Here is a 15320-nt window from a genome sequence, read left to right on the forward strand (position 1 = left end):
ACATCTGAGTTGGTTTTGGGACTACTTCATGAAATCATGCAAGTGTGCAACCCCAGAATATTGTAAAGCAATTTTATGGTCTTTCACGTACAGATGAAATCAACCTGTGTTATATGCATGTTACAGAATCATAACATCACAGAAAAATACTAGAAAGACAAGGTGGATGACTGAGGTAGTATCTTTTATTGGACCAGCTTTGGTTGGTGACGGAGACATGCTTTCCAGCTACACAGAGCTCTTATATCTTTTATTAAACTAACTTCTGTTGTGAAGTGAGACAAGCTTTTGAGCTTACACAGAGCTCTTCCTTGGTAGCCTGAGCTCTGTGTAAGCTCAAAAGCTTGTCTCCTTCACCAACAGATGTTAGTCTTTTATCATACTTTTATCACAGGCCTCTTGCTTTTTCTCAAAGTAAACTATACCACTCTTTTCAATCTCTTGTCATAAAAAAGTTTTTCCTTACCCCTAATCATGCTCATCGCTTGTTTCTCCACTCCCTCTGATTCTACAGTATCTTTTTTGAGATGGAGTGAACAGTACTGAACATTGTATTCCAGGTGAGGATGAAGCACTAGTTTATACAATGACATTATAATACTTTCTGTATCATTCTCCGTCTCATTCCTTATACATCCGAACATTTTGTTCGCATTTTTTACCACAGCTGTACATTGACCAGAGATCTCTGTTGAACTGCCCACACCAATATCCTGATCCATCTAATTTAAACACTTTTAAGGTGTAGAGGTAGTTCCAATTTTTCCCTCCAATGTACATTATTTTACATTTATCAACATTAATTTCATCTGTCATCATGTTGCCCTTTCACCTAGCTTCTTTAGGTCTTTCTACCATTCCTCATAGTCCTCACTGGACATCACAAAATAATTTTATGTCATCTGCAAATTTTGTCACCTCACTGTTCACCCCCTTTTCCAATTCATATGCCTGTACTAGTATTTTAAAACTGGATGGAAAATCAAGGTATAAAGCAAAATATCAATACAGGCTGTAGTTGTTTCCATCTTGCTAATGGGTTACGTATGCAGGATTGCAGGTCATGACAGAGACTCCATAAAATGCTGCCTCCCTTGCAGGATCCAGTATCTCATAAATCTGAGGCAACACGCCCCATAACCCTGAGGGTTGGGGAGTGTCAGCTACTATCCCACGTTTCTTGGAATCCAGAAGAACCTCTGCTTCATTTTAGCATGTTAATTCTACCCCAAAAAAAGTATGAAAAGTTTTATATGGATCAACAAATTCTCTAGATGGTCTGTTGACCAAGAGGTGGATGCCTAAATACTAAGGTGATGAATCCATCAGAAATGTACCACTAGCTATCTAGATGCTTAGAAAGATAAAACAAACTTAGTACAACATTACCTTTATTTAGAAGGTTAATGTGTCTGGTCACAGTCAGGAGGTCCAGAGGAAGAAGTACATTTGTACTTTAGAGTGGTAGTCGTGTTAGTCTGTATCAGCAAAAAGAATTAGGAGTACTTGTGGCACCTTAGAGACTAATAAATTTATTTGGACATAAGCTTTCGTGGGCTAAAACCTATTTCATCAGATGCATGCAGTGGGAAATACAGTAGGAAGATATATAGATATATACACACACAGAGAGAATACGAAGAAATGGGGGTTGCCATACCAACTCTAACAAGACTAATCAATTAAGGTGGGCTATTATCAGCAGGAGAAAAAAAATTGTAGTGATAATCAGGATGGCCCATTTCAAACAGTTGACAAGAAGGTGTGAGTAACAGTAGGGGAAAAATTTGATTGGGGAAATAGTTTTTAGTTTGTGCAATGCCCCATCCACTCCCAGTCTTTATTCAAGCCTAATTTAATGGTGTCCAGTGTGCAAATTAATTAAAACAAATTTTCTCCTCCTGATAATAGCCCATCTTAATTGATTAGTCTTGTTAGAGTTGGTATGGCAACCCCTATTTTTTCATGTTCTCTGTATATATATATCTTCCTACTATATTTTCCACTGCATGCATCTGAAGTGGGTTTTTAGCCAATGAAAGATTATGCCCAAATAAATGTGTTAGTCTCTAAGGTGCCACAAGTACGCCTCGTTCTTTTTATTTGTACTTCAGTATTTCATCTTCATATTTATGAAGAAATTAGTGTTAACCTTCATGTCTGGTTATCTGCTTCTCCCTCAAGTCTCTTCACTTTCTTCCACATTGCCTCATATATATGGAATGCCCTCCCCAGGCTTGTGCACAAAGCCACCATTCTCTTTTTTAAATTATTCCTGAACATAAGAACGGCCATACTGGGTCAGACCAAAGGTCCATCTAGCCAGTGGCCAATGTCATCTGCCTCAGAGGGAATGAACAGAACAAGTAATCATCAACCATTAACCACAGATTTACTGTACGTTGTGTGAAAAAATATTTCCTTTTGTTTGTTTTAAACCTGCAGCCTATTAATGTCATTTGGTGTCCCCTCGTTCTTATGTTATGAGAAGACCCATTACTTCTGCAAAGCCATGTAAACGTAGCTAAATCATCAAGTTATTTATTTCATGAGTGAACTACTAATTTAAGAGAAGGGGTTGATAAGAAGTAAACTGTAATCAGTTGTGAACACTGCTCACTAGGGCCCTCAGCCTACAATTTTCTGCACAGGCAGAGCTGTTTGCGCTCATTGAGCCCCAGTGAAGTTAAAGGGGCTCCAAAATCAAAAAGTCAAAGGGGAAGGGCCATGCAAAATTAATTGCAGAATTGGATCTTAGTCTTATAAAATGTATCCCTTTGTCTATCTTTTTTGGTTGTGATCCTGTAAGTTGTTCTACACAAGTGGATCCCTGAGTCAATATGGAACAACTTGTAGGATCAGAGTCCTTGGACTGGATATATGTTAAGGCAGGGACTGTGTCTTTTTCTGGCTTGGGGAAGTGTGTAACACATTATTTTGGGTGCTACCACAATCTAAATAATAATGTACAAAGCTTTGGGTATTTTGTATTTTCTGTTCTAAGCTAAACAAACTTCAGTACCTAAAAGAAAAAGTCAATAAACAGATCAGACCACAATGGAGTAATAACCCACACACTCATGTACCTGACATTTGTAATGACATAATTAAATTTTAAATGCAGTAATGGGGAATGGCTAGCTCTCTGTTTCTGCTTAGGCAAGGCTTTCAGTCATGTTCAAACATGTTTTAAAAGCAGTTGTGGTTAAACTGGTTTATAAAGTTGTTTGACTTACATGTGAACATGACTATGGGCCAGATCCTCAAAGGTATTTTGGTGCATAACTTGCATTGAAATCAATAGGAGTTTGGTTCCTAAATACATTCATAGATCTGAGTCTTTATAACCATGCATATTATGGTTCTATACATTGATACAAATGTCCATGTTTGAAAAAAAATCAGCCTTAAATGAGGCCAACTAAACTTAACTAACACTTGTAACCTGCTAGAGGTTCTTTGTGAGCTATTAGAAAGTAGTACCCTAAGTGCCACTTTGCCTATATTTATTGTTCAGCTCTTACTCACCTGCTTGGTTCAGTGATGTGGATGGGGCTAGGCAACTGAATGAGGGTTGTGGGCTCTGATGTTAGATTAGAAATGAGCGCCTGAGATAATGGTGTTGATTTCAGGAGCCTGGGGGAGAGAGATGCGAAAGGCGGTGGGTTTGCTGTGCGGGGTCACGGGGCTGACGCGAAGCGGAAGATCTGGGGTTGCGGTGCGGAGCTGGAGAGAGGAGAGGCGGTGGGTTTGGGGTCGCGGGGCAGACACAGGGGGTGGTAGGTTCGGGGTCGCGGTGCGGAGAGGCGGTGGGTTCGCGGTGCGGGGTCACGGGGCAGACGCGAGGGCGGTGAATCCGGGGTCGCGCTGCATAAGCCCATTTCTCTGGCTAGGAGGCGAACGAGCCACTGGCACCAGAGATACCAGGCCCCTGTTCCCTCGGTAACCCCGAGCCTCTCGCCCCAGCACCACGTTCCCCGGGCCTAGTTTACATAATAAAACCCGCCCTCCCTGCCGTCGGGCCAGTAAGAATCACGCGCTTTATTTACTCCTCTCCAGGCAGGCTTCCCATTGGCGGGACCTGAAGCGTCACGTGACTCGGAGACGCGTTCTGTGAGTGCGAAGTTCACGCCGCTACAAAGATGGCGGCCTCCATCGGCGCGGTTGCCTGTAGGGTTCTGCACAGCCGCCGCCACAGGCAGTTGCTGTCTGTTGGTCGGGGGCTCTTCAGTGGGGCGCGGTGCCTTGTCGCGGAGGGGGAGACGCACTTCGGGTTCCAGAATGTGTCGGAGACGGAGAAAGGGGAGAAAGGTGAGGGGGGGTAGGAGCAAGGCGGGGCGACTTGGCAGGGGATCTAGCAGGAGAATGGGGACACTCTGTGGAGGGGCGGAGGGGAAGGGACTGCTGGACCGTTAAATACCCCAATGACTGGTGTAGTGTAGGAGGCAGTGCGGTCCAGTTATTGTGAAACAAAATGGACCGAGGAGACCTGGGTTCTATTTCCAGCTGTGTCGCTGATCTCCTGGTGAGAGTGACACACACACCTCTCCTCCTCCTCCCAGGCAAGTCACTTGTTCTCTCCATCTATTCTTTTTTTCTTCCTGTGTCTGGGCATTTATAATGAGAAGTCTATGCTAGGGAGTGTTTTTTGCTCAGTATCTGAACACTGCCTTGCACAACAGATCTCTGATCTTGGTTGGAAGTTGTTAGAGTTACCCTAATACAAATAATAGCTTATTTAAACCTATAATAAATGGGTGCATTCTGTAGCTCAAGGATTAGCTGTCTGAGGGATGAGAATTTCCTAGCAAGTTGATGCTTAGCTGAATGCTTTCAGGTAATCTGTCTATAAATAACTTTTAAAACAAATTGCACTTAGTTTACATGGTGTTTCCTAGATTGGGAATGTGGTGAAATGTAGGAATGTGGTGAAAGTAAATGCATGTAACAAAATATAAACTTTGTGAAGTATGATAATCTAACTAATGAAATTAAAAAAATAGGATTCTTGCCTGAGACTTTACAGGTCCATATGTTAGTATAGACATAGGAAGAGGAGAGTGAATACATAGAAGTGAACTTAAGTGGCATGCTATCCCCTGCTACCTCAAAGTGACATGTATTGCATTATAATGTAATTTTATTTCAGTTTACCATGTATTTGAAAGCGTGGCTAAGAAGTATGATATAATGAATGATTCAATGAGTCTGGGGATTCATCGGCTCTGGAAGGATATCCTGCTGCATCAAATGAACCCTTACCCAGGAACTCAGCTGCTAGATGTTGCTGGAGGGACAGGTGCACTCCATTTTATTTCTAGTATTACTATCAAGGAATACTTGCTTGAGTAAGGATTCCTTAATGGAGAGCAGAAATTCATCTACCTATAGATTAAAATGGAAAATAAGTACAGTATAGACAGGGCAAGGAGGGAGGACTACCCAGGCCTGCTCTGCCCTGGCCCCAAGTCCCAGCTTTGGCTCCCAGCTGCAGCTTCAGTCCTCCAAGGAGCACAAACAGATTACATTACGAGTAAGCGGGGACACAACATAAAAAGTTTGGGGACCCTGGTCTGGTGACTAAATAAGGGGCCTGAAGTTGGGAATACTGGGTTGTAGTCTTTGTTCTGCCACGCACACACACTATGACCTTAAGCAAGTAATTAACTGCTCTGTCCCTCAGTTTCCCTATTTGGAGAATGATGATAACTTCTACTCTTCAAGGGGCAGGGTTGAGTCTTAGGCCTTGTCTACACTGCCACTTTTCAGCGCTGAAACTTTCTTGCTCAGGGGTAGGTATGAAAAAACACACCCCTGAGCGATTCAAGTTTCAGCACTGTAAAGTGGCAGTGTAGATAGTACACCAGCGCTGGGAGCTACCCCCTTCATGGGGGTGACTTTTTTACAGTGCTGTTGCCACAACTACACAGCCATGTTAAAGCACTGCAGCAGCAGCACTTTAATGTTGGTAGTGAAGACATACTCTTAGTTTTCTAATGTTTTGAAGCACTTGAGATCCTTGGATAAAGCTGCTCTAGAAGTGCAAAGTATTACACTTATAGAAAAAACAGTTACTTACCTTTTGTAACTGCTGTTCTTTGAGATGTGTTGCTCATGTCCATTCCATGTTAGGTGTGTGTGCTCGCCACATGCATCAGTGCAGGAAGTTTTTCCCTCAGTGGTATCCATAAGGACCAGCTCTGGTGCCCTCAGGAGTGGCGTACATATTCGCCAATATAAGGGCGCCACTGGCCCCCTCCCTCAGTTCCTTCTTACTGCCAGTGACAGTGCTGGAAGCTTTCTTTACCCTCCCCACCCCATCACATTGTGTAAATAGTTCTAGATAAGTAGTTTATTTGTTCCCTTAATGACTAGCAAATAGTATTGTAGATAAGTTAGATAGTCCCCTCTAGGACTTACCCCAGGGACAAGGCATGCCCTGACCTGGGCTTCAAGCCTTGTGATCGCTGTAAAAAGTCTATGCAGATCAACGACCCTTATCAAAGTTGCTTGAAGTATTTGGGAGAAGCCCCCGTTAGTGATGTGTCACATCTGCAAGAGCTTCCAGCCAAGGACTAAAAAGTAGCGGGACATAAGCGCTCCTTGTGGAGTCGGCCCCCGAGATCAGACTCTGCAGCGAGCACAGCAGCATGGGTGCGAAGTGCGCCACTGCCACTGGCCTCTTGGCACCAGTCCCAATCCCGGGCACCTGCTAAGAAGCAGGGGAAGCACACCAGAAGAGGGCATTCCCCGACGTCCTGTATGGGAAAGGGAAAGTCCAGAGAGCAGCATAGGCCCATGCAGGGCAGCAAGCCTCTGGAGCCCGGCCAGGCATCTGCATCACCAGCTAGGCTATCTAGTCCTTCTAGGGATCCAGCAGCCACCCCTTACACTTATAGAAACTCTGTTTCAACTAACAGTAATGGGGGAAAGTGACTTGTTAATGTTTCATCTAAAAAAAAAGCTAGGGAGCATGTTAGTTCCAGTTTACCTAAATATTAGAAGTCCTAACTTCCTGTTGAATATTTAATTTTTATAATGTCAGAAAATATTCCACATTTTGCATCTCCCTTTCAAAACTAATACAGGTGACATCGCCTTTCGGTTTATCAATTATGTTCGTTCCCAGTGGGAGCACCAGATCAAACAGAAACTGAAATCCCATCAGAATTTATCATGGGAGGAAATCTCTAAGAGTTACCAGGAAGAGGAACTTAAATTGCCAGGAGGTTCCCAAGTGGTGGTCTGTGACATTAATAAGGAAATGCTAAAGGTTGGAAAGCAGAAAGCACAACATCTTGGCTACTCTGAAGGTAAGTCCTGCATTATATCACTTCTATAGTAGGTCTCTGAGTGATAGAAACTTAAATTAAAACAATCCTTATGTAGCGATAGTCCAAAATTCTACTTGCTTATTTGCCTGGAGCACTAACTGTTCTGATGGACAAATATCAGGTGTAGGTTCTTTATCCTCAACAGTATGGAAAGAGTGGGTAAGTAAGATGATGTACATGAGCTGGCCAATTGTCATGACAATTCTGCAACTGTGAGTTATACTCTCTATAGAGGCACAGTGAGTCTCTTTAATACTTGTATCTCTTTGAAAATATGAGTCTGAGTATTAATCTGAAGCCAAGAGTTTGATTCTCCTTCAAAATCATCCAGTGAGCAAAATACTGCTCTGTACACCAGTGCAATTCCACTGAATTTAGTCAAGCTGCATAGGTACAAAACAGGATAGTTTGGCCCTAAAAATCTAACTACACCACAGATCTCATAAGCAATACTTTAAAAATCAAAGCAGCAAATAAAAATGTCATGAGTCCAAAGGGGGGGGGAACCTATATAGAGATGATAATACCTCCAATAGAGAATAGGTTATAGTGCTTTTGGAATTTGAGTCATATTAAATATTTAGTTTGCAGGTCAATGGGGTAATTCAGTGAGTGATCTCTAGAAATCCTTTTGGGGACCACATTGGTCCTTTCAATCAGGATTAATTTAAGAAATAAGTAATAAATTGTGCTTGATGCACAGTATTTGTAGAATAGTTGTTTGCCCTCTCCCACTTTAATTACAGAAACATTCCTTAAATAAGATTTACTATATGTATTTAAATGTGGTATATTTTATATAAAACTTTGTTTTAAATTGGCTTTAAAAACACTGTTTAATACCAGTCCTTGTTTCAAAGTAAACTAAAAATTTATCAACAGTAACTGGAAAATACAGTCAGTCTCAACATTTGAAGTACCTTTTTAAACTTTTAAAACTTGCTTGAGAGAGTTGAAATTCTGTTCACGTTTTCATTTCCTCTTGATGAACTTTTGGGGGAGCAGTTACAATTTTTAGTGTTACATATCCCAAACCAATTACTACACCCAGCTCTCTCTGCATTCCTGATTACCTCATTGATGCAAGTAATGCGTAGAGAAATAACTGTTGGGGAAACAGATCAATGTTTTTCAAGCAGAGAAAAAATTAGCAAGGTAAAAATATTTTTCCCCCCAGGCTTATTCAAAAGAATTGCACATATTGGTGAACACCAAAAGATAATTAATGTTTCTTCTTTTTTAAGTTGGAGAAGAAAATGTGCTATACGTAGGTAAAATGATGTAAAGGAATCCTGTAGAGGGCTCGTTTTGTATTGTGTTGATGCAACACTGAATGACTTTAATAATGTCTGTGATTTCTTGCCCCACCCCTCACCCTCGCCTTAGTAGTTGCTTAAGTAAGCTGATGATTTCTCATAGAAGTAACTTGGTCATCTAGTGTAGTGTGTGACTTAGAAACTAGATAAGATAATTTGCTTTCAAATGCCTTTCTCTAGTATCAGTTCCAGCTTCTTGATTTCTTCTCCCTTACCCCGACTTCATGCCTTCTTCCAGAAGGGGGAGCTCAAAGGTCAAACACTGGCTTTCTGGCCTCTAGTTGTAGCCCGGGGGTCGGCAACCTTTCAGAAGTGGTGTGCCGAGTCTTCATTTATTCACTCTGATTTAAGGTTTCACGTGCCAGTAATACATGTTAACATTTTTAGATCGTCTCTTTCTATGTCTATAATATATAACTAAACTATTGTTGTATGTAAAGTAAATAAGGTTTTCAAAATGTTTAAGAAGCTTCATTTAAAATTAAATTAAAATGTAGAGCCCCCCGGACTGGTGGCCAGGACCTGGGCAGTGTGAGTGCCACTGAAAATCAGCTCGCATGCCGCCTTTGGCACACGTGCCATAGGTTGCTTACTCCTGTGTAGCCCATCATCTTCTTTGTTACTATAACGTGTTACTCTCCAGTGCTGATAAATAGAGAGACAATAACCACTGTGTTCAAACAAAGAAATATTGTTTTGGGGCAACTTTTTATGAAATGTCTGCATTTCATAAAATTCATATAAAGCTTGGGAGCTCCCATCTGTGGATGGAACAGGACATTTGCTCCTACCAGTATTAATCTATTTTTTAAAAATGTATATGACTCCAATATTATTTAATTCCACCCGATGATTCTTCCTTCTGTAGTCATATAGGATTCATGACCACAATTTGCTTTCTGTCATGACACTCATTCTGACATCAAAACAAATGTGTACATTTTCAGTGTTTTGTGGACTTCATACAACTCATTGCAAAACCTATCCCCACGAGTGATTGTAATAGTGAGAATGTTGCAGAAGGGAATCCTTACACTAAAACATATAGGGGCAGCCAAATAGCTGTTGCTCTTTTCTGCCATGCTAAAGATGTAGGTTCTGTCTCATTCCCCCAATCTGAAGTACTGTGGGTAGAGCATGCCTAGCTCCAGTGGGGAGGAGGAAGTCTTTGATTTAGGAACAAGTTTGTTGGCCTTCTTCCTTGTCTGATGGGGAATTGCCATGATGCAGAACCTTGAAGGGTAGCAGGAATAAACTTGAGGTGTCCTCCCTAACAAAAAGAAGAATCACAGTATGATTTAAAAATTATATATTAGGGCTGCTGATTAATCGCAGTTAACTCACACAATTAACTCAAAAAAATTAATCGCAATTAATTGCAGTTTTAATCGCACTGGTAAACAATAGAATTATATATTCTGGATGTTTTTCTACATTTTCAAATATAATGATTTCAATTAAAACACAGAATACAAAGTGTGCAGTACTTACCTTACATTATTTTTATTACAAATACTTGCACTGTAAAAATGATAAAAGAAATTGTATTTTTCAATTTACCTCATACAAGTACCATAGTGCAATCTCTTTATCCTGAAAGTGCAATTTACAAATGTAGATTTTTTTTTTGTTACATAACTACAGTCAAAACAAAACAAGGTAAAACTTTAGAACCTACAAGTTCACTATGTCCTACTTGTTCACCCAATCACTAAGAGAAACAAGTTTGTTTACATTCACGGGAGATAATGCTGCCCGCTTCTTATTTACAAATGGCACCTGAAAGTGAGAACAAATGTTCGCATGGCACTTTTGTAGCCGGCACTGATGTGCCAGATGTGCCTAAACATTCATGTGCCCTTTCATCCTTTGGCCACCATTCCAGAGGACATGCTTCCATCCTGATGACGCTCGTTAATGTGTTAATTAAATTAATGACTGAACTCCTTGTGGGAGAAATGTATGTCTCCTGCTTTGTGTTTTACCTGCATTCTGCCATATATTTTATGTTATAGCAGTCTTGGATGATGACCCAGCATGTTGTTCGTTTTAAGAACAGTTTCACTGCAGATTTGACAAAATGCAAAAAAGGTACCAATGTGAGATTTCTAAAAATAGGTACAGCATTCGACCCAAGATTTAAGGATCTGAAGTGCCTTACAAAATCTGATTGGGATGGGGTATGGAGCATGCTTTTCGAAGTCTTAAAAGAGGAACACTCCAAAGCAGAAATTGCAGAACCCAAACCACCAAAAACAAAAATCAACCTTCTGCTGGTGATTTTGATTCAGATGATGAAAATGAACATGTGTCGGTCTGCACTGCTATGGATCGTTATCGAGCAGAACCCATCATCAGCATGGACGCATGTCCTCTGGAATGGTGGTTGAAGCATGAAGGGACAATATGAATCTTTAGTGCATCTGGCACATAAATATTTTGCAACGCCGACTACAACAGTGCAATGCAAACGCCTATTCTCACTTATAGGTGACATTGTAAACAAGAAGCAGGCAGCATTATCTCCTGTAAATGTAAACAAAACTTGTTTGTCTGAGCAATTGGCTGAACATGAAGTATGACTGAGTGGACTTGTTGGCTCTAAAGTTTTACATTGTTTTATTTTGAATGCAGTTATTTTTTGTACATAACTCTACATTTGTAAGTTCAACTTTCATGATGAAGGGATTGCATTACAGTGCTCGTATTAGGTAAATTGAAAAATACTGTTGTTTTTTTACAGTGCAAACACTTGTAATCAAAAATAAATATAAAGTGAGCACTACATTTTGTATTCTGTGTTGTAATTGAAATCAATATATATGAAAATGTGGAAAACATTCAAAAATATTCATTAAAATAGTATTCTATTAATGTTTAACAGAGCAATTAATTGCAATTACTTTTTTTAATCACTTGACAGCCCTATTTTTATATATATATATATATATATATATAATATAACCTTTGCCAAAACAAAGTGAAGATTTAGTCTTTCTGAAAGTTTTCTGGGATGAGCAGCTCCTGGTATATATGTGAGTTTTTGGTTGTTTTTTTTAAGGCTTGTCCTGGGTGGTTGGGAATGCTGAAGAGCTGCCCTTCAATGACAACAAGTTTGATGTTTACACAATTGCCTTTGGAATACGGAATGTAACTCATATTGACCAGGTAAGCAGGGGCAACATGTCTTGGGATATACAGTTCTCCTGGGCTTTCTGGGCACCAAGAAAAGAAGAAACACTCCTGTATGAGGGAACCTCTGTTTCAACTTCTCGCGTGTAAAAGAAACTGGGATATAGCCCTACAGTTTGGTTGAATGAAAAGAAATTGAGGTTAATAAATATCCTGCCCTTCTAGGGGCATCATAGGGTTCAGATTTTTACCATGGAGATAAGCATGGTATAAATACTTGCATACATTTTTCTGGGAAGATCTGAGTAGTCCGTACTTAAAAATTAGAAAATATTTGTAAGCACTCTAGCAAGTAATGTCACCGATTCCAGTTGGGACCTGGTATTTTGAGATTGATTGGTTATAACTGTTCTGCCTGAGAGGATATTTTTGATCAAACTGGTAATTGCATGTAATGTTCCATGTGCTTTGAATCCCTTAAAGTGTAATTACTTGTTTACACAACTGATGACTTTCTGCATGTCCGCTTCTTTTTGCTTTGGTTTTGTAGTGTTATCTCCTATCTTCAGGAAGAAGGTGGATGTAGCTTGAAATCTTATTATGAATCTTTGGATATTTGCTAGTAGGCTGCAATACCTAATGTTTAATACCATCCTAAAGTAGGCCAATCTCTTCGCGAAAGCAACAGATATAATTTAAAAATATAATAGTGCAGCCATATTGAGCTTCTCTGACCTGAGTGGGTTGAGTTTAGCCTGGCAGAAAGGGACTTATGTGAGAATGTTACCCGATTTAAAGCATACATACAGTTTTAGGCCCACAATGGATAGGTGGGTGGTATTATTATCCAAGTCTAAATATTTTATTTTCCCTATGAAAATCCCAGGACACTTTGGTGACTTTAACCAGAACAGAGTCTTTCTTCTGCTTGGACTGTGCCCAACCCAAGGAGGTGGAACATCCATGTTTCACATCCTCATGAGATGATAATAGGGAGGGTGCTTTCCTACAGTGTGTTCATCCACTTTTGATCTCTCTCAGGCACTACAGGAGGCGTATCGTGTGCTGAAACCAGGAGGGAGATTTCTGTGTCTGGAATTTAGTCAAGTCAACAACCCCCTTATTTCCAGGTTGGAATATGTCAATTTTTTTTCTTTTCTCTCATGAGGGTTTTTCTTGAGCTGGGACAAAAACGTGGAAGAGTCCTAAGCCCTTGAAACAGTATCGCACACTTAAATCCAAACTCTGTAGAAATCCACAGCAAAGGTGATATACAGAGACTAATTAATTCCTCTTTAGGAAAAAGTTAGTCCTAGGTGGTTTTATTTTGGTGTCTGCATGTTAATCTGCGCTTCGTCTCTTTTGGGCAGGCTCTATGACTTGTACAGTTTCCAGGTTATCCCTGTTCTGGGTGAGATTATTGCTGGAGATTGGAAATCCTACCAGTACCTTGTGGAAAGCATCCGACGCTTTCCAGCCCAGGTAACAAGGTGCTCTGCTTGAACATTTAGTGTGGATTGTCACCATGGGGTCAGCTGGGTTATGGGTAAAGAGACTAGGCCTTTAAGAAGGCATATGCTAGTTTACTTCTGCTAATTTCACAATTACCCCTCCCCCCACACAAAATGACTGATGGGGATATGAGAGAGGTCTGCACAATCATGAATGGTGTGGAGAAAGTAAATCAGGAAGTGTTGTTTACCCCTTCACATAATACAAGAACCAGGGATCACTCAACAAAATTAATAGGCAGCAGGTTTAAAACACACATAAGAAAGTACTTCATACAATGCAGTCCACTTTTGGAACTCGTTGCCAGAGATGTTGTAAAGACCAAAATTTTTGGGTTCAAAAAAAAATTAAGCTTATGGAGGCTATGTCCAGCAATAACTATTAGCCAAGATGGTTAGGTATGCAACCCTGTGCTCTAAGTGTCCCTGCCAGAAGCTGGGACTGGATGACAGGGGATGGATCACCTAGTAATTGCTGTGTTCTGTTCATTCCTTCCAAAGCACCTGGCCCCAGCCCTTCTCAGAAGACAATACTGGGCTAGATGGCACATTGGTCTGACCTAGTATGGCTATTCTTATGTTCTTTATTACTATATTTCAGGATGAATTCAAGGCAATGGTTGAAGATGCAGGTTTTCTGAAGGTGGAATATCGAAATCTAACATCAGGCATTGTAGCCATTCACTCAGGTTTCAAACTGTGACCCTCCTACTTTGCAAAGCTCTTGAAGGATAAAGGGTATTTCCCCTGAGGAAGCTAAAACCTATGCAACTCCAAAAACTTCACTGCCAAGATAGACTATGGGGAGCGGGAAGACTTGGTCCCTCTGCAGAATCTAAAGCTTCAGATTTTGGGTTTCTGAAAAGTTGAAATTATGCTCTTACAACTAGGTCAGGATCTGGAATCCCTCTGCCAATTACATATTTATGTAATATGGGTCAAGTGATTCCTTGATGCCTGGTATGTGCTCACTCTCAGCTGATACCACTTTCCCAAAACCTCAGTGACTTTTGTATTGGACTTTAGTACATATCTTCTAAAGTACAGTGTGAGGATATGGCAAAAATTACACTTAAGACTTACCTAAGCTTGACAGCATATACACTAGTAATAGAACTGGTTGAAGGTAGACATGAACCAACTAGCCTTCAAACAAGATATCGCCCTATATTGTATTGAAGTAATGACTCTAGTTCAAGGTGGGTAACACCTAAAATTACAAATGTGACATGTAGGGTTTTTGTGTATTTATTTTAAAGATCTTATTAAATTTTATATATCAGTCTTTCACTTGTGTGGTAAATGTCTCACTGATTTCTGAAGACTTGTCTGTAGAAGTAGTAAGTTATTAATGTATTTCCTCAGTGATGGGGATAAAGTTCTGAAAGAATCTGTTCACTATCCTCACTTTAATTATACTGTCATGAAACAGTGCTATAATTGTGAAATACCCTACCCATCACCTTATATCATGTCTTCGAAGAAATTTTCCACTAGTTTACCTCTGTATCCTGTTAAGACTGGATCTGGGTAACTTGTCAAGGAAACTTCTGCAGTAATGAATGTGGAAAAACTAGAAATATTGTATTAAAAATCTTATTTGAGCTGCATTCTGGTAGTGTTTACTAAAGTGTGTAGTTTAATTCAATTCTTACTAGCTTCCTGGAGGTTTAGTAATCTGTAATTTGTGTTTCTATACCAGAATGAGAGTGTAGGATTGAAATGTGGGAAGTACCCAAGGGAAAAAAAATAGCTACAGAGTTGTCTAGCTCAGAATGCATAGGTGGTAGAAACAAATCATAAGCAGGCTCGATACATAGCAAGTTATTGTAATCTGCTGGTAGCTTGCAAAATGGTAAACAATCAATATAGTAGTATAAAATATCGCTTAAAGGAGCTTGGATGCTATGTGACTTCATATGCCCTTCGATAAATCACATCAGTCAGCTCTTGGTGCATCATCTGTTGTAGGACTACCACCTAATTCACTACCTTAAGTGGTTCCTGCTACAGCAGGACACTTAACC

At 40.2% G+C, this 15320-nt stretch overlaps 1 protein-coding gene across 3 annotated transcripts; it reads left to right on the plus strand.

Annotated features, from left to right (window-relative positions):
• The first annotated feature begins 4089 nt into the window (after positions 1-4089).
• COQ5 (coenzyme Q5, methyltransferase) lies at positions 4090-15114 on the plus strand. Of its 3 annotated transcripts, none has more exons than XM_039504582.1 (7): positions 4091-4311; positions 5150-5299; positions 7089-7313; positions 11712-11818; positions 12824-12912; positions 13153-13264; positions 13895-15109. In XM_039504582.1, the coding sequence occupies exons 1-7, from the start codon at positions 4143-4145 to the stop codon at positions 13994-13996; spliced, it is 954 nt and encodes a 317-aa protein (XP_039360516.1). In that variant the 5' UTR covers positions 4091-4142; the 3' UTR covers positions 13997-15109. The 3 variants fall into 3 exon arrangements, with proteins under 3 accessions (XP_039360519.1, XP_039360516.1, XP_039360518.1); XM_039504584.1 differs by lacking the exon at positions 4091-4311 and adding an exon at positions 4409-4562 and having other exon boundaries at positions 13895-15111; XM_039504585.1 differs by lacking the exon at positions 13153-13264 and having other exon boundaries at positions 4090-4311; positions 13895-15114.
• The last annotated feature ends 206 nt before the right edge of the window (positions 15115-15320 follow it).

The sequence above is a fragment of the Mauremys reevesii genome, linkage group 18 (assembly GCF_016161935.1).
Source record: "Mauremys reevesii isolate NIE-2019 linkage group 18, ASM1616193v1, whole genome shotgun sequence".
Lineage (NCBI taxonomy): Eukaryota > Metazoa > Chordata > Testudines > Geoemydidae > Mauremys > Mauremys reevesii.